Raw genomic sequence first — 17,923 nt, forward strand, 5'->3', positions numbered from 1 at the left:
GACGCTTGCGTACAGAGCATTAAGTCCCCGGGTCTGCTAGGAGTTGTAGTTTCTTTTCCTGCAGACCGAGGAGGGTGCACTTGGGTGACGGCGGCGCAGCTGGTGGCAGCCTCAGGAAACGGCTGGTTGAATTTCCCACCCCCAGCGGGAGCCAGGCAGATGGCACACAGCTGGCTGGCAGCTTTCCTTTAGCCCCAGCCAAGTCTCTGCCTCTTGGCTGTGAGCCCAGGCGGTCTGAGTTCAAGTTGGCCGTATGTCCTTGGGTGGTTATTCAGTTTCTCAATCTGTAAAACCCAAGGGTTGCAAGCTTGCCCTTGGTCTTACCCCCATTCAGACCTTAGGAGAAAATTTCTAGTATTCATATATGAACCCTTTCCCTTCTCACATACCATCTATGGCTCCCCATAGTCCCCGGGAAAATATCCAGCTCCTCTGCCAGACATTTGAAGCCCACTCTCCTCTCGACAGACATACACACACATCCTAAATTTCAGCTACACCCTTCTCTGGCTGGTGCTCTCCTATTCATCTTTTAAAAATCCTCCTCAGATACTCCCCTTTCTCCAGACTTGCCCCTCCCTCTGGCTCAACACTGCCCCCAACCCCAGTTCTCCCCAGACTCTCCCTGAAGCTGAGGGGGTCCTCAAGAGCCAGACTTGCAGGCACCCCAGCATCCTCCCCGCTTGGAGAGGGGGAGGGGAGGTTTTTTTTCTGGATGAATAAACTGTAGTCTCCCAGGAGCACCCTGAGTGGGCAAGAGTGGGTGGCTGGACCTAATCCAACTCTGGCAGCAAATTCCAGGGAATAGGAGTGGGCAAGGGATGCTTAACCCCTTGTCCTCTGAAGCCCATCCTACCTGAACCACCATTTTGCAAACCTCTGCAATACTACACCAGTACAATAATAACACCAATAATGTATCCAGCACTTTCCCTGCTGAGTGATTTACCTGCATAGCAAATTTATGAGGGAATTAATTTCATAGAGAAATAAGTGGAGTCTCAGGAAAGGGGTTTGCCCAAGGTCACATATCAGCAAAAGGCAGAGGCTGGACCATGGGCTCTCTGACTCCAGCTGGGACCACAGCTCCCAGTTAAATTGGCCACCAGTTGGCCTATCTGTGAAATTCCAATTCCCTATTTACCCAAAGCTCCAAGACATCTGTTTAATGATTTAACGAATAACAATTTGCAGGAGTTGGAATCACAAAGCCGTGATTCCAAGTCCCATCTCTGCCCCTCATCTTGCCTTGTAACCTTGTGCCCTTTATGCACCTCGGTTTCCCCGACTGAAATTGCAAGGATCTGGAACATTGTATATTGGAAAGGTTATAGCACAGGGAGAGGGGTATGGGGGCTCCGTTTGAAGGGCAGCTTGGAGGCAGAAGCCGGCCAAGGAGATCCTATTTGCAGTGCAGGGGGCTTCGACTGCCGCCTGTCAGGATCTCAGATTGAGACCCCTTCTCGGTTCTGGACCGGGCCTAATCCCTCCCTCCACCTCCAAAAGCCCTGGTGGGAGGCGGGACCGTTACCCCAATTGCCCGCCCTCACCCCGGAGCTTCCGCCTCTGATTGGTAGTCTAACTAGGCCAGGTCTTTCCGCAGCTGCGACTGGCCGAGGCGCCAGTCAGTCGGCGCGCGGTACCGCCCCTTCAAGGGAGACACTTAAAGGGCCGGCTATTCAGCAGCAGCGGGATGTCCCCGCGCTGACCGCCCCGGGCCCGTGCCCGCCCGTGTAGATGCGCCTGGGCCAACCCCGCGCAACCATGTAAACGGCGCCCGCAAGCAGACGCTGGCTTCTCCGCCCGCGACACCTCTGCCCTGCCCCGGGCCCCAGGGCCCTCGATGAGGTGAGCAAGGAGCGGGCCCCGGGAAGGGGACATCGAGGCCCCTGGGTCTTTCACGACGGAGGGGGGCGTCCACAAAACCTGCCCTCGGGCTCTTAGGAAGCCGCGGAGACCCGGTGGCTTCGACTCCGCCACAGTGCTGACGGGCACCGGGGAGGCGGGGGCCCGGCTCTGTGAAGGGGGCTGGAGTGGCGCATTTGCGCCCCCCTCCGCAATCCCGCGTTGGAACCCTGCCGGAGGTAGGGGGTGCGGCCTGGTCCCCCCTCATCAGCAAGTATGGGCCGGGCGTTCAGCTTTCATTATCCTCGCGGAGCGCAGGATGGGGATGGGGAGGGGTTCATCCCATCTCCAGGGCCTAAACAATGGGGGTGCGCTTCGCGGGTATCCCCCTCGAGTTATGTAACAGCCTGCAGTTGCCATGGACACGGGTGGGGGGGGTGGCCTGAGGAGCAGGATGGTGGCCTGGAGGCCCCCGCCAGGGCTTTACCTTCTTCATCCTCATTTCCACCACCGGGGGCTGTGTGTCAGATTCCCCAGAAGCCAGGGTATTGACCAGTGGGGACAGAGCAGCAGCAGAGTGTCTGGGCCTCAACTTGTCTGTCTGTGAAACAGACCCAATGCACTGTGGTCTTGGGGAGTTGGGCCTTCTGGAGCTCAGGGCCGTACCTTTCAGAAGCCATGTTTAGAGGCCTGGGATGGGGGCTTATTGGGGTCTGCACCTTTTTAGATGCCTTTGGAGCCCTCAGGATATGCTGGTTTAGTGAAATTCAGTCAATGAAAGAGTGCATGAATGAATGAATGGACGAATGAATGAAAGGATTTAAGAAGGCATAGCTGAAGTGTCCCCAGGAATGGGCCACATTTGCCACAGTGCCCTTTCCTCCAGGGAAGCCCCCCCCCCGCCCCCACTCCACCACCTTCCCTACGGATGCCTCTTGGTGTTAGCCCTAGCCACAGCCTTCTCTCTAGGACAGACCAGGCTGGCCCAGGAGGGTGGCCCACCACTGTCTCAGTGCTTGACAGAGGCCTCCCAGTGAAACTCACCTGACCCAGGTGTGGGAATTGGGTGCTATGGGAGTGGAAGTCCCCCTGTTTAGACGGCCTCTGACCTGGCTGTCACCCCCCAACTCACAGGAAACACCATGCTGACCGGGGTGACCGATGGGATCTTCTGCTGCCTGCTAGGCGCGCCACCCAATGCAGTGGGGCCACTGGAGAGTGTGGAGTCCAGCGATGGCTACACCTTTGTGGAAGTCAAACCTGGCCGAGTGCTGCGGGTGAAGCATGCTGGACCCGCTCCAGCCCCCACCCCATCTCCACCACTGTCGGACACTGCCCAGGGGGACCAAACCGGCTTGGTCCGCTGCCAGCGCAGAATCACCGTGTACCGCAATGGGCGGTTGCTGGTGGAGAACCTGGGCCGGGCACCACGAGCTGACCTCCTGCATGGGCAGAACGGCTCTGGGGAGCCACCAGCCGCCCTAGAGGTAGAGCTGGCGGACCCAGCCGGTAGCGATGGCCGCTCGGGCACAGGCAGTGCTGGGAGTGGCAGTGGTGGGCGACGGAGGCGAGCTCGACGCCCCAAGCGGACCATCCACATTGACTGTGAGAAGCGCATCACCAGCTGCAAGGGCGCCCAGGCCGACGTGGTGCTCTTTTTCATCCACGGCGTCGGTGGGTCCCTGGCTATTTGGAAGGAACAGCTGGACTTCTTTGTGCGCCTGGGCTACGAGGTAGTAGCGCCCGACCTGGCCGGTCATGGGGCCAGCTCAGCACCCCAAGTGGCCGCCGCCTACACTTTCTATGCGCTGGCAGAGGACATGCGTGCCATCTTCAAGCGCTATGCCAAGAAGCGAAATGTGCTCATTGGGCATTCCTATGGGTGAGCCAATACTGGGGGGGGGGGGTGAGGGTGAGGGGTGTGGGCTGGCAGGAACTGGACACCCACTCACAAAATGCTGATTTCCCGTCTTGCAAAATCCCATTAACATCTGCAACAAAACAGAGATTCCTACCACCAGTGGTATTGCTTCACATTGTTTTCAAGCAAGTGTCTCTAGCCCCACACTACTGACATTTTGGGTCAGGTAATTCTTTTCAATGAGGAGTTTTCATGTTTAGCAGCATTCCTGACCTCTACCCATTAAATGCCACTAACACAATGATCTAGTGATGATAGTGACAATCAAAAAATGCCTTTAGGAGTTCCCATTGTGGCTCAGCAGTAACGAATCCCAACTAGTATCCCTGAAGATGTGGGTTCAATCCCTGGCCTCGCCCAGCGTGTTAAGGATCTGGTGTTGCTGTGAGGGGTGTAGGTCACAGATGCAGCTTGGATCCCATGTTGCTATGGCTGTGGCGTAGGCCGGCAGGAGAAGCTCGGATTTGACCCCTAGCCTGGGAACTTCCATATGCTGTGGGTGCGGCCCTAAAAAGACTCCCCTAACCCCACAAAAAAATGTCTTCAGACGTTACCAAAGTTCCTCTGGTGGACAGAATCACCCCTGGCTGAGAACCACTGTCTTTGACTAAGTTCAAAAATTGGTTTCTCTGGAGACCCCAAGGGCTCCAAGGAAGAACTAATTAGTAGCAATGCCATGTAGTTATATAGAGCTGAAAGGGGAATCCAGGAAGAACTAATTAGAATCCCATAAATTTTGTTTACAAGAGCATAAGTTGCTGTTATTCACTCTCCCTTAAATGGATGATAAATAATACTATCTAATATTTCAACGAGAGCCTACTCCGTGGAAGGGCCTAGGTCTGGGTGCCTGATCACTGCCAAGGGGTACCATTCTGTCCTTTACCCAGGAGGAAAGGCAGGGTCTGATCAGCCAGCCAGGTTGAGAAACACTGTTTTAGCAGTTGTAGCCCATGCAATTAGACAAGAAAAAGAAATGTTAATAAGTTTTCCAAAGAAAGGAAGCCAGACTAGGAAGTAGCATAGCTCCTATTTTTTTTTTGTTTGTTTGTTTGTTTTTTTGTCTTTTTGCTATTTCTTTGGGCCGCTCCCACGGCATATGGAGGTTCCCAGGCTAGGGGTCGAATCAGAGCTGTAGCCACCAGCCTACGCCAGAGCCACAGCAACGCGGGGATCTGAGCCGCGTCTGCAACCTACACCACAGCTCACGGCAACACCGGATCGTTAACCCACTGAGCAAGGGCAGGGACCGAATCCGCAACCTCGTGGTTCCTAGTCGGATTCGTTAACCACTGCGCCATGATGGGAACTCCTCCTATTTGGTTTTATTAAAACATCCCCAAAATGGACGTGTATGCTAAATGATTGCTCAAATTAAATGAGCATCCATCTGTGGAAATCCCTGTGACCCCATAATGATGTTATGAGGTCAGCACAGTTACAATGTCACAAATGTGGTGATGGAAGATCAGAGAGGTTAAGTAATTTGCCAAAGGGCACACAATGAGTCGCAAGCACAGTCAAGTCCACCTGACTCCTGTTTGTATTCTGTCCCTCTTTTCAGCAAGGGTTGGCGAACTTTTTTTTTTTGGCCCCAGCATGCAGTGGTTTGATGTGGAAACTCAGTTCTCAGACCAGGAATTGAACCTGAGCCATGGTGGTGAAAACACTGAATCCTAACCACTATCCAAGGGAACTCCTGGCAAACTTTTTCTTTTTTCTTTTTAATTTATGGCCACATCTGCGGCATATGGAATTTCCTGTGCCAGTGATTGAATCCGAGCCACAGCTGCAACCTACACCACAGCTGCGGCAATGCTGGATCCTTTAACTTACTGAACCAGCTGGGGATCAAAGCTGTGCCTCCACAGTAACCCAGGCTGCTGCAGTCAGATTCTTAACCCCCTGCACCACAGCGGGAACCCCTGGCAAAATTTTTCTTAAAGGGCCAAATAGTAAATATTTTAGGTTTGTAGGTTATGGTTGGTCTCCATGGGAACTTCAAAATCTACTATTGTAGCAGGAAAGCAGCCATAATTGTAAACAAATGGGCATGGCTTTGTTCCCATAAATCTTTATGTACAAAACTTTGTTTACAAAAACAAACAGCTAGCCTACAGGCCATAGTTTGCCAAATAGATCCTGTTTTAGGGGGAACAAGGAGCCGTACCTGCATCCTTGCACTTTGTGTAAGGCAGGCAGATATGCCACACCCAGAGGCCATAGAGAGAAGATCCTTAAAGGGAAGGGATACGCTGCAAGCAGTGACCTATGAGAAGCCAAAGGGTTTATTTAATCAGATACCTTTCCTAACACTTGGTGATTAGTAGTCCTTACTCCTGTGGGGGTTATGATGACTTTGAGCTTTGAGAAACTGCTAAAAGTTTTGGATTTGGATCCTTTCTCTAAAAAAAAAAAAAAAAAAAAAATCCACCCTCAACACACACACACACACACACACACACAATCTCACAGTTTCAGGGCACTTGAGATGACCTGCCCATCCCTCACCCCCCATCTGGGTGCCCCTGGACCTCAGGGGAAGAATCTTGGCCTTCAGTGACTTGCCTCTGGGTGAGGGGAGGGCATGAATCCCCTCACTGCTTGTGTCCTGCTGACCAATGCCCTTCAACCCTCCCCACCACCCACTCACGGGACAGCGTCTCCTTCTGCACGTTCCTGGCGCACGAGTACCCAGACCTGGTGCACAAAGTGATCATGATCAACGGTGGGGGCCCCACAGCACTGGAGCCCAGCTTCTGCTCCATCTTCAACATGCCCACGTGTGTCCTGCACTGCCTGTCACCCTGCCTGGCTTGGAGCTTCCTCAAGTGAGTGACCCTGGCCGGGCCCCGGCATCTCCCCAAGTCGGGTAGGAGGGAAGGCTGTTTGGTGGGGGCTGGCATGGGGGGTGCCACTGGTGGCTGAGCTGGCATGAGGGCTCCAGCGGTGCCTCCTCACCCCCAGGGCCGGCTTTGCTCGCCAAGGGGCCAAAGAAAAGCAGCTGCTGAAGGAGGGTAACGCGTTCAACGTGTCTTCCTTTGTGCTTCGGGCCATGATGAGTGGCCAGTACTGGCCTGAGGGCGACGAGGTCTACCACGCCGAGCTCACTGTGCCCGTCCTGCTCGTCCATGGCATGCATGACAAATTTGTGCCGGTGGAGGAAGACCAGCGCATGGCCGAGGTAGGGGCATGGCACCCTGACCACCACACACCCCCAGACTCCCCTTGCGTGGCCCAGGGGGACTCTGCCTTGTGCTCCAGCCCCAGAGAGATCAGAGCTTAGATCAGCATTCAGAGGCAGTGGGAGTTCCCTGGTGGCTCAGCAGGTTAAAGAACCAATGTTGTCACTGCTGTGGCTGTGATTACTGCTATGGCGAGGGTTCAGTCCCTCACCTGGGAACTTTTGCAAGACATGGCCATAATCCCCCCCCCCCCCAAAAAAAAGAGAGAGGAAAAAAAGACTCAAAGGTGGAATCCAGAAAGCGGGGCTGCTATGGACAGGTGGTAAGATTATGTGCTGTCCCCACTGCACATAAAAAGGCACTCTTGGGAGTTCCTATTTATTATGGCTTGGTGGGTTAAGAACCCAGCTAGTACCCATGAGGATGCAGGTTCAGACCCTGGTCTTGCTCAGTGGTTTAAGGATCCAGCATTACTGCAAGCTGCAGCATAGGTCGAAGATGCAGCTTTGAGCTGGTTGCTGTGCCTATGGTGTAGGCCTGGCAGTGGCAGCTCCAATTCAGCCCCTAGCCTGGGAACTTCCACATCCCCTATCCCAGAGAATGATGCCCCCCAAATGTCATGCCCCCTGAAAAGTTAAAAACAAATAATTTTTTTTAAAACGCACTCTTGACAATTTGAGTTTGTGAGGGTGAGCTGGGGATCTTCAAATCAGATTTCCCAGAAAGGGTCTCAGTATCCTTGGTGCTTAGAACAGCTCCGGGCCAGCAATTGCTTGTTTGTCTTGTCTTTTTAGGGCAGCAGGTGCAGCATATGGAAGTTCCCAGGCTAGGGGTCGAATCTGAGCTGCAGCTGCAGCTGCCAGCCTACACCACAGCCACAGCAATGTCAGATCTGAAGCACATCTGTGACCTATACTACAGCTCACAGCAATGAGGGATCCTTAACGCACTGAGGATACCAGTCTGGTTTGTTACCGCTGAGCCACAGCAGGAAATCTATGGGCCAGCAGTTTTTAACCAGGGATGATTCTGCCCCCTAGGGGACACTTCGAAATATCTGCAGAATTTTTTTTTTTTCTTCTTCTTGTCTTTTGTCTTTTTAGGGCCACACCTGCAGCATATGGAGGTTCCCAGGCTAGGGGTCTAATCGGAGCTGTTGCTGCTGGCCTATGCCAGAGCCACGTCGATGCCAGATCCTTAACCCACTGAGCGAGGCCAGGGATCGAACCTGCAACCTTATAGTTCCTAGGCGGATTCATTTCCGCTGTGCCACGACAGGAACTCCTGTCTGCAGACTTTTGATTGTCGAATGGGGAAGGGAGGTGCTACTGGCATCTTGTGGGTGGAGGCATCTGATTGGGGGGGAGCCGCCCACCACCCTGCAATAAACTGGACTGCCTCATCACAGAAAATGATCCAGCTCCAAGTGTCTATAGTGTGGAGACTGAGAAACCGTACTTTAGCATGAGAGACCCTGGGCATCTGTCTCAGTGGTTTCTCACTGAGGTGACTTTGCACCCTAGAGACATTTTGCAGTGTCTGGAGAGATTTTAAATTGTGTCACTGTGGTGGGGGAGTGGGACATTACTACTGGCATCCAGTGGATTGAGGCCAGGGATGCTGCTCAGTGTCCTAACAGCCCCTGTCCCAGAGAATGATGCCCCCAAAATATCATTAGTTGATAAATCCTCTGGATATACTGTAGGCCCTTAATAAATGTGGAATAAATGAATATCGAGTTGGGCTCCAGCAGGGTGACAGGCCGTCTTCCAGCACCCCCTTTGGGTGGAAGTGGAGGAATATAGGGTAGATTGCAAGAGGGACTTCCTAATGCTGCAGACCATGCATAGGGAGTCCCAGAGCAGCCACATACCCATCCCCCAACCCCGGCTCTTCCATCCTTCCTCTGCCCACTCTGAGCCTATGTTCTCGGCAGATCCTGCTCCTGGCCTTCCTGAAGCTCATAGACGAAGGCAGCCACATGGTGATGCTGGAGTGTCCAGAGACAGTCAACACACTCCTCCACGAATTCCTGCTCTGGGAGCCGGAGCCCTCGCCCAAGGCCCTGCCTGAGCCCCTGCCCGCGCCCCTGGAGGAAAAGAAGTAGCAGCTGAGCTGGCTGGGTATCGCTTAGTGAGCCTTAGTGAGCCGAGGAGCAGGAGAAGGAGGCCAGAGCCGGCATCAGGTCTGCAGCGCAGACCGCCTGGGGTGCCATTCACTCCAGTAGGCAGGGTCAGGTTACGGAGATGCCCCCAGGCCGGCTGGGCAGGACGTGGCATTCGTGGGAGCCAGGTGGTGGACACACTGCTCTCTGCTAGTCCTGCAGGGCCCATCGCTGTTTCCGGGCCATAGCCAGGACCCCTGCAGAGGATGACCTTGTACAGAAACCCCCTCCCCCACAACCCCAGGGCCGAAGTAGGCCCCCACCCCCGCTCTCTGTCTTCCGTGTCAGCCGTGCTTGATCCTGGGACCCATGAGCCCCACAGGGACCCTCCCCCAATGCCCAAGACCCCTTAACGCCCCCATTCCTCGGCGCTGGGAGCTATTGTTTCCCAAGGGGGGAGGGTTTGGGAGGGGGCTGGCGCCACCGAACCTGCACATCTCAACTTGTAACTCAATAAAAAGAAGTGACAATCTGAGTCTCCAGGCCTGTGTTGGGTGACCATAGGGCGGGGCATCCCTGAGCCTCGGTTTCCCCATATGCAGACTGAACTGACACGAGGGCCTTCCCCTCAGGGCTGGCCCACAGGGACCTGAGGACATCAGCTATCTAGGCTTACTTCCAGTTTACCCCTTCCTCCTGAAAACGCAGAGGCTGGCCTTCCCATTGTGTCTCAGTGGAAATGAACCTAACTAGCATCCATGAGGATACAGTTTCAATACCTGGCCTCACTCAGTAGGTTAGGGATCTGGCGTTGCCGTGACCTGTGGTGTAGGTCACAGACGCCGCTCAGATCTGGCATGGCTGTGGTTGTAGTGTGGGCCAGCAGATGCAGCTCTGATTCGACCCCTAGCCTGGGAACCTCCATATGTGGTGGGAGCGGCCCAAGAAATGGCAAAAAGACAAAAAGAAAAAAAAGATTTTTTTTTTTTTTTTGAATCTTCCTTTTCAGGCCTGGCAGGACTTCCCTGCTCCATTGCCGAGCTCTTGTCGAGCTCTTGTTCTTCTATATTTTATTCTAACATATGTATATCTAGGTTCACCTGAGGCTTGTGCACGTGGTGGGAGGAGAGATATGTCCCCTCAGTTGCTGCACTTTTGGTCCTTTCCCCACTGGTTTGTGCATCTACCGTTCTTTTTTTTTTTTTTTTTGTCTTTTTAGGGCTGAACCCTCGACATATGGAGGTTCCCAGGTTAGGGGTCAAATCAGAGCTATAGCTGCCAGCCTGCCTACACCACAGCCTCAGCAATGCCAGATCCGAGCCACTCCTGAGACCTACACAGAAGCTTTCGGCAAAGCCGGATCCTTAATCTACTGTGTGAGGCCAGGGATTGAACCAAACCCTTACAGACACTATGTCAGGGTTCTTAACCCACTGAGCCACAGTGAGAACTCCCCAAATCCTCCTACCTTTAGTTTAAACCAGGGGTTCTTACAGGGGCACTGTTGTTAGTTGTCAAAGTCTGGAGACTTGCCACAACTGGGGCGGGGGCGAGGTGCTCCAGGCATCTAGTGGGTGGAGCCCAGGAATGTCATCCAGCACCCCACAATGCACAGGATAGTTCCCACTGCAGGGAGTATCTTGGCCTTAAAAGTCAGTAGGGCCGAGATTGGAAAACTCTGTGTTAGACAAATCCACTTTCTTCTGGGCTTTTTTTTGGTGTGTGTGTGGAGGGGTGTCTCTGTATTCCTTCTGTTTGTGTATTCCTGGGAGATGGCATGCTGTCTTTTGGGGTTTTTTGGTTTTTGTTTTTGCTTTTTAGGGCTGCACCTGTTGCATATGAAGGTTCCCAGGCTAGGGGTCAAATAGGTGTTACAGCTGCTGGCCTATGCCATAGCCACAGCCAGGCAGGATCCGAGCCACAACTGCGACCTACACCACAGCTCACGGCAGCACCAGATCCCTAACCCACTGAGTGAGGCCAGGGATCAAACCCTCAACCTCATGGTTCCTAGTCAGATTCTTTTCTGCTCCTCCATGAAGGGAACTCCAGCATGCTGTTTTAATTGCTATTGATTTATGGAGCAACTACCCAGTGTCCTCCGTCTTACACATGAGGAAAGGGAAGCTCTGAGAGAGGCTTCTTCAGTTCAGTTCAAATGGTAGCACCCGGAGTTCCCGTCGTGGCTCAGTGGTTAACGAATCCAACTAGGAACCATGAGGTTGTGGGTTCGATCCCTGGCCTTGCTCAGTGGGTTAAGGATCTGGTGTTGCCGTGATCTGTGGTGTAGGTTGCAGACGTGGCTCGGCTCCCGCGTTGCTGCGGCTGTGGTGTAGGCCGGCAGCTACAGCTCTGATTAGACCCCTAGTGCCTGGGAACTTCCATATGCTGCGAGAGCAGCCCTAGAAAGGGAAAAAAGCCTCCCCCCCCCAGAAAAAATGGTAGCACCCAAGCCCACTCCAGCGGCAGGGACCCCAATTACCGTAATAGCCAGAGTAGCCAGGGCTTAGCTGTGGAATCAAGGAGTCAGGTGCAGCTATGGCCCGCCCCCTACAGGACCTAATTCGCTGAGCCCTGATGACTGGCAGGTGGTGAACCCAATGAGGCAGTAGATCTCACCAAGCCCATAAACCCACGGGACGGCTCTGAATGATTCCGCCAACATCTCACCAGATAGCAGCTTAACATTTACTGAAGCTCTCTGCATGAAGTCGGAGTTAGTGAGCCCATTTTATAGCGAAAAACAAAACAAAACAAAAAAACTGGTTCAGAGAAGCAATGCCAGGAAGCTCCACACAGTCATCCCAAGGAGGGCTGGTGTCTCACACCACACCATGACCACCTCCCCAGCTCTGCCCACCCCTCACCATGCACAGTCGGTCCCTCAACAACATTCTGGCGCCATACCCCTAGTGACTTTCCACCTGGGCTGTAGGGCATGAGCCAAACACTTTACCCCATGACTTGGTGTACTCTGATTCCCTCAGTGACCTCCTAAGGTGGAACCTCCTACTTTCCCCATTGGGTACAACTGAGGACTCTAAGCCTCAGAGAAATTACTGGTCCGAGGTTCCACACAGCTGGGAAGCAGCAAAACCTGCCTTTTTTTGGTTGTGCTGCTGTTTTTAATGCCGCACCTGAGGCATTCAGAAGTTCTTGGGCCAGGGGTCGAACTGGAGCTGCACTGCCAGCCTAAGCCACAGCTGTGGAAACACCAGATCTGAGCCACATCTGTGACCTATGCCACAACTTGCAGCAACGCTGGATCCTTAACCCACTGAGTGAGGCTGGGGATCAAACCTGCATCCTCACAGACACTATGCTGTGGTCTTAACCCTCTGTGCCACAACAGGAACTCCAAGCCTGACTCTTGAGCTGGGCAGAGTCCCTTCTTGAGCTGGGTGGCTGGGGAAGCCCTCAGGCCAGCCTACATTCTGGGTCCCCTGTGTCTGGGAGATAAGCCCAGATAGAATCAAACTGCCAAAGCACTGGCATGTTTCAAAGCACCAGAATGTTCCAAATGTATGTTTCTCCCCCCACATACCCTTATTCTCATCCCATGACAGGGAGGTCACTACCTCTCCAGCAGTTCCAATATGTAATAAAATCTTTCCTCTGTTCCGGGGGACATCTGGCCTGGTGTTCTGGACATCTCTTCTGCAGCAGGAGATGGGCTGCTCTCAGTACAGGGTAGCTGGAACATTCAGACACCCTGATCTCTACCAAGGCTGGATGGCCAATTCCCCAGTGCTCGGCCACGGGCCTGGATGTCCTGGGGCCGTAGCTCTCGCTCACCCTCAGCCAGGAAGACAAGGAGGGCACGGTGCAGCAGATGCACCCCCAAGCGGCGGCGCCGGGTGGGTGGCCAGTCAGCCACTACTCCGTAGTAGTGTCCTTGCTTCTGGTTGGTCAGGGTCCGGATCCCTGAGGAGATTGAGGGTGAGGTCAAAAAGGTAGCCTCCAGGAACCAGTGGCAGAAGTATATGCCAGTGAACCCAGTAGGCATTGCCCTTGAGCAGGGAGAAGTCAATGGAACAAAATATGTGCACATGTCAGTACACAGTTGGTGCTCACTGAATGAATGAATAACCCTGAGAGGTTAGGGGTGAGGGAATCAGCAGATCAAGTACCCTTCATATACTCTCCCACCCCACAAACCAGGCACCTACCTAAAGCATCCACAAGACATGCTTCTCGAGTGTAAGCCTCCACGGCAACCACATGCTGGAAGCACTGCAGGGAGACAATGCCACGACCACTGGCCCAAATGTCCAAGATGCGGCGCACTTTAGGGCAGGCCTGGGAGTGAGGGTTGTGCAGGGCTGAGTCAGAGGTCTGCCCACCAATTCCTTCCTTCTCCTACGTGCCCACAAATGGACTGCCTGTCATGACCCTGGACCTTATCCTCACACCTGTTTTCCTAGCTGCCCTCGGTGGCTAAGGGCCTTCCAGAGGTGGACATCTGGCCGGGCCCGTGTTCCTTTGCCCACGTAGAAGATGGCATGAACAAAAATCCGAAGGCATTCAGCCATGGTGAGTGAGAAGGCTCGGGCTGGCAGGTCTTGAGTCTCCCTGGATGAAGCAGGTGTCTCAGAGAGGGAAAAGTGACAAGAGTTGCCCCAGAGACAGTTTCTAAAATCACAGTTCAGGGAGTTCCCATCATGGCTCAGTGGAAACGAATCTGACTAGTATCCATGAGGACGCAGGTTCGATCCCTGGCCTCGTTCAGTGGGTCAAGGATCCAACATTGCTATGAGCTGTGGTATAGGTCACAGATGCAGCTCGGATGTGGTGTTGCTATGGCCGTGGCGCAGGCCAGCGGCTGCAGCTCCAGATATGACCCCTAGCCTGGGAACCTCCATATGCTGCTGCAGGTACAGCCCTAAAAAGACAAAAATAAAATAAAGTCACAGAGCAAATTGAACACATGTCCAGTGACGCTTGTTTTATAAAAGGCAGGGGGTGGCTCTTCCCCAAGGAAACTCAGAGCTTGAATGGGCACCAACTGCTTTTTAAAATTTTTTTTATTTTTTTGTCTTTCTGTATTTTCTAGGGCCCCACTTGCGGCATGTGGAGGTTCCCAGGCTAGGGGTCTAATCGGAGCTGTAGCCACTGGCCTACACCAGAGCCACAGCAACGCCAGATATGAGCTGCATCTGTGACCTACACCACAGCTCACGGCAATGCCGGATCCTTAACCCACTGATCGAGGCCAGGGATCCAACCCCCAACCTCATGGTTCCTAGTTGGATTCTTAACCACTGAGCCATGACGAGAACTCCAACAACTGCTTTTTTTAAATAAAGAAGCTAATGACCAGAGAGGGCCAGTTCCCTTCCTAAGGACACTCAGCATATAAGAATCAATCCCAGAATTTTCCACTTCCTACTTCTGGGTCATTCTGGCTCCAGTTACCTGGGATCCAGCAGCAGATATGTGAAGCTGGACTTCGCAACCCCCTCCCGCCACCTTTTGGTGGGATCTGGCCGCTCAAACTGCTGGGCAAGTGCGTCCTCATCTGCCTGGGCATCTGGGAAACGGCCCGTCCACAGGGCTTCAGCCAGCTCTGGGCTGTGCCCTGAAAATTCTGGGCCTGGGAGGGAAAACTGGGTCAAGAGAGACAAAGGAAAGGGTGGCTCCAAGAGACAAAGGGAGAAGTAGGTTATACTGAGTGCCAGGGGCCTCCCAGGACTCCTGGAGGCACCTTGGACTCTGGACACTTGGAAGAGACTAACCAGGAGCAGCCTGGGCTTGTTTCAGCTGCCGGAGGTAGAATGGTCTGGTGAAGGATGTGATGGGGCCGGGGCTCTCGCCAAGTGCCCAGAGCCCTCGCAGCAGCTCCAGGTCAGATATGGTGGGGTCTGGTGGGCACCGGCAAGAGGGGACAGAGTCCTTGCCTCCTGTAGAGCTTGCCTCATCCTCTGTCAGCCATAGGGCAGCCACATCATCACTTTCGAGGGACAACTGGTCATCTTTTTGGAACTGTAAGTCGGAGAGTCCAGACATTGGTTCCAAAGGGGAATTAGGGACTGGGCTCCTGTCTGGGAAGAACTTGGGAGGGGGGGAGGCATCTGGCAAGGTCAGAGTCAGAGCCTGTAGATGGGCATTTAGTTCTTCTTCCTTGCGCTCCATGAGGGCTCGATATGCCAGCTGTGGGGTACCCAAAGATCTTGGCACCCTCTGGGAGCGTTGGACACCAGCTGAGGAGGAGGTGTTGGGGGCTGGGTCCTCAGCTTCAGAGGCCTCAACTGCGGTGATGAAGGAGGCAACTGAGCTGCAGTCCCGGTGCCCTATGGGGGACTCCAAGCTGCGATCTGTGTCAGGGTGGTCAAGGAAGCTGCTGGGTCGAGGGCCAGCCTGCAGGCTCATGTCCTTGCCACCACCTCTGCCCAGTGCTGTGGAGTCCAGTGTCACATTGGGAGGTCCAAAGGTGCTGGCATCCAGTCCCTTTCCCCAAGGTCCTGGGCCTAGAGCAGGGGATAAGGGTGTGTGTCAGAGGAGTTGCTCGATGGTTCAGTGGGTTAAGGATCCAGCATGGTCACTGCTGGGGCTCTAGTTACAGCGGTGGTGCTGCTGTTCAATCCCTGGCCCCAGAAATTTCTTATGCTGCATGAGCAGCCAAAAAAAAAAAAAAAGAGAGAGAGAGAGAGAAAGAGGAGAGGAAGAGGAGGAAGTGAGAGACAAAGGTGGAAGTTAGATCAGACAGAAAGAGGCCACTACAACTGAAAGGAAGAGAGAGGAGCCAGAGGCTGAGACCAGAGACCTCGCATGTGAAACATAAACGGTTGGGAGAGTGGACATGCGGACACACAGACACAAAGCTAGATGAGAGGCTAAGCACCCCCAGCCACGCAGGTCCCACTCACCTCCAGGCTCAGGTTCTGGCCCCTGGGTGTCTGCCTGTGTCCTGGTCGGGGTCCTGATCTGGGTCTCCAGCTCCCGCAGGAGGCGCACACAGTTCTGATGCCCCTGCTGCTTGGCCAGGTCCACAGGCCGGAGTCCGTCCTGCAGCGGCACGGTCAGCAGGAGGCGCCCAAGGTTCTCTTCCCTCCCTTCCTCCCTCGCTCACTTGGGATAAGCCCTGCTACAACCAGCTCAGGGGCCCTCACCAGGTCCCGCAGTGTGGGGTCCGCTCCCTGGCTCAGCAGCAGCTCCAGACCACGGCGACAGCCCCAGGCAGCGGCCACGTGCAGCGGCGTTAGCGCCTCGGCTGATCTGGGGCAAGAGTGGAAGAAGGGGTCAGTGGAGGCGGGAACTCGATCTCCCCTCCCAGGTCCCAGAGCCTTGGCTCTCAGCCCCCCATCTCCTAGACACTATCCTAGGAACCTAGATCCTGGATCCTCGGGCGGGGACCCAAACCTCTGATCTCTGCCTCTAGTGTTTCTACCACCAGATTGGAACCTTTGATCCCCACTTTGGCCCCGGCGCAACCTCCTAGCCCACCCTGGGTGTGGTATCCTGGCCTCTGCCCTTGGACTCTCAAGATCCCTCCCAGGTCTCCCAAGCTCCGCCCCGGGCATCAAGTCCCCATTCTTGGACTGAGGGACATTCTCTCCAGAACTCTCAGATCTCGCCCTAGGACTCAGAGACCCCTCCCCTTCGCGGAAGATCCGCCCCGAGCCCAGGCTCTGCCTCACCGAGCATTGGGGTCCCCGCCTCGGCGCAGCAGGGCCTCGAGGCAACACAGACCCCGCGGGTGCTGTGCTCTGGCCGCCAGGTGCATAGCGGCCGCGCCATCCTCGAGGACCAGGTTGGGGTCCGCACCGCGGCGCAGCAGCTCCTCCACGGTCCTACAGAGGGAGGGTCAGAGTGGACAGCGACACGCGCCCCCCACCCCCGGCCCACCCACCCTGGGCCCCGCCCTCACCGCAACTCCTCCTCCCGCAACGCCTCCCGAAGCCGCAGCGCCAGGCCAGTCGCGGCGCCCATGCCCTGGCGGTCTCCCAGGCTGACAGCCCGGCCTGCTGAGTTCCAATTTCGCGCGGCGCCCTTGTGCGCACGCGCCGCTCCGCCCCTCGGCTCGGTTGCCAGCGCCCCGGCGCAGTGCAGGGTCCCCAGCCGGGCTGAGCGGCGCCACATTGTCCACATCGAGTTCGGGGGCTTTAGTACTTACCCGAGCTCGCGACACCGAGTGATGCCCAGGCAGGTCTTGGGGCCGCTGATAAGGGCCTGGGAGGGTGGAGGTCGCCGTGTGTGACATTATCTCTCAAAACGATGTAAACACGTACGCGCCCTGTTGGAGAGGGTGGAGCTACGATCTCCGGGACCCGTGTTGCCCACAGGACGTTATGTCTTCCGGAACCCTCTACCTAGGTGGCCTCCGCTAGCGCACACTGCCTCCATACTGAGAGTATGTAAGGCTTTAATTAATACCTCCTGCCTGCAGAAGCAATGGGTCGCCGGTTTTCAGTCCTGTGGAGTCTGAAGTTCTTTACTTGGGAGCACTAGGTCTATCTTAGGACTTTAGTTCCCTCATATGAAGAATGGGAGAATAATTGCTTTCAGGCTGGTGTGGAAGTTGAACGGAGGGACTGGCACACAGGTGCCAATAAATGCTTATGGCAGGAAATGCCATTTCTCGATAAAGTTGATTTTGTTTTATATATGGAACTAAGAAAACCTGGCTGGTAAACTTTTTTCACAGTTGTTCATTATCTAGGAAGAGAGCTGAGGGGTGGAGAGATAGGATCTGTCTCCTATCTTCCTTATTCTGGGGAGCACCCACACTATTTCCTTATGGAACTGTAAACCTCTCTTCCCAGAGAAGTTTGATCAAGCAAGGCCTAGCAAACAGAGTATCCCTCAACCCTGGCACATACCTGGCCCATTGTAACCTATGCAGGGCCGGTCATACTGGGGTGCTGGGAG

The 17,923-nt window shown here is 54.5% G+C and overlaps 2 protein-coding genes across 3 annotated transcripts; one reads left to right on the top strand and one right to left on the bottom strand.

Annotated features, from left to right (window-relative positions):
* Positions 1-1,637: 1,637 nt before the first annotated feature.
* Positions 1,638-9,590, top strand: ABHD8 (abhydrolase domain containing 8). Its single transcript, XM_047776660.1, has 5 exons — positions 1,638-1,848; positions 2,980-3,727; positions 6,427-6,597; positions 6,734-6,950; positions 8,888-9,590. The coding sequence occupies exons 2-5, from the start codon at positions 2,988-2,990 to the stop codon at positions 9,056-9,058; spliced, it is 1,299 nt and encodes a 432-aa protein (XP_047632616.1). The 5' UTR covers positions 1,638-1,848; positions 2,980-2,987; the 3' UTR covers positions 9,059-9,590.
* A 2,779-nt stretch (positions 9,591-12,369) lies between these two features.
* Positions 12,370-17,386, bottom strand: ANKLE1 (ankyrin repeat and LEM domain containing 1). 2 transcript variants are annotated; one of them, XM_047776662.1, is made up of 9 exons: positions 17,169-17,386; positions 16,693-16,845; positions 16,165-16,270; positions 15,922-16,060; positions 14,791-15,522; positions 14,471-14,648; positions 13,468-13,627; positions 13,225-13,354; positions 12,370-12,979 (listed from the first exon to the last, which is right to left on the bottom strand). In XM_047776662.1, exons 2-9 carry the CDS (start codon positions 16,776-16,778, stop codon positions 12,759-12,761), a joined length of 1,752 nt encoding a protein of 583 aa, XP_047632618.1. In that variant the 5' UTR covers positions 16,779-16,845; positions 17,169-17,386; the 3' UTR covers positions 12,370-12,758. The 2 variants fall into 2 exon arrangements, with proteins under 2 accessions (XP_047632618.1, XP_047632617.1); XM_047776661.1 differs by lacking the exon at positions 17,169-17,386 and adding an exon at positions 16,923-17,148.
* Between the last annotated feature and the right edge of the window lie 537 nt (positions 17,387-17,923).

The sequence above is a fragment of the Phacochoerus africanus genome, chromosome 4 (assembly GCF_016906955.1).
Source record: "Phacochoerus africanus isolate WHEZ1 chromosome 4, ROS_Pafr_v1, whole genome shotgun sequence".
In the NCBI taxonomy this organism is placed as follows: domain Eukaryota; kingdom Metazoa; phylum Chordata; class Mammalia; order Artiodactyla; family Suidae; genus Phacochoerus; species Phacochoerus africanus.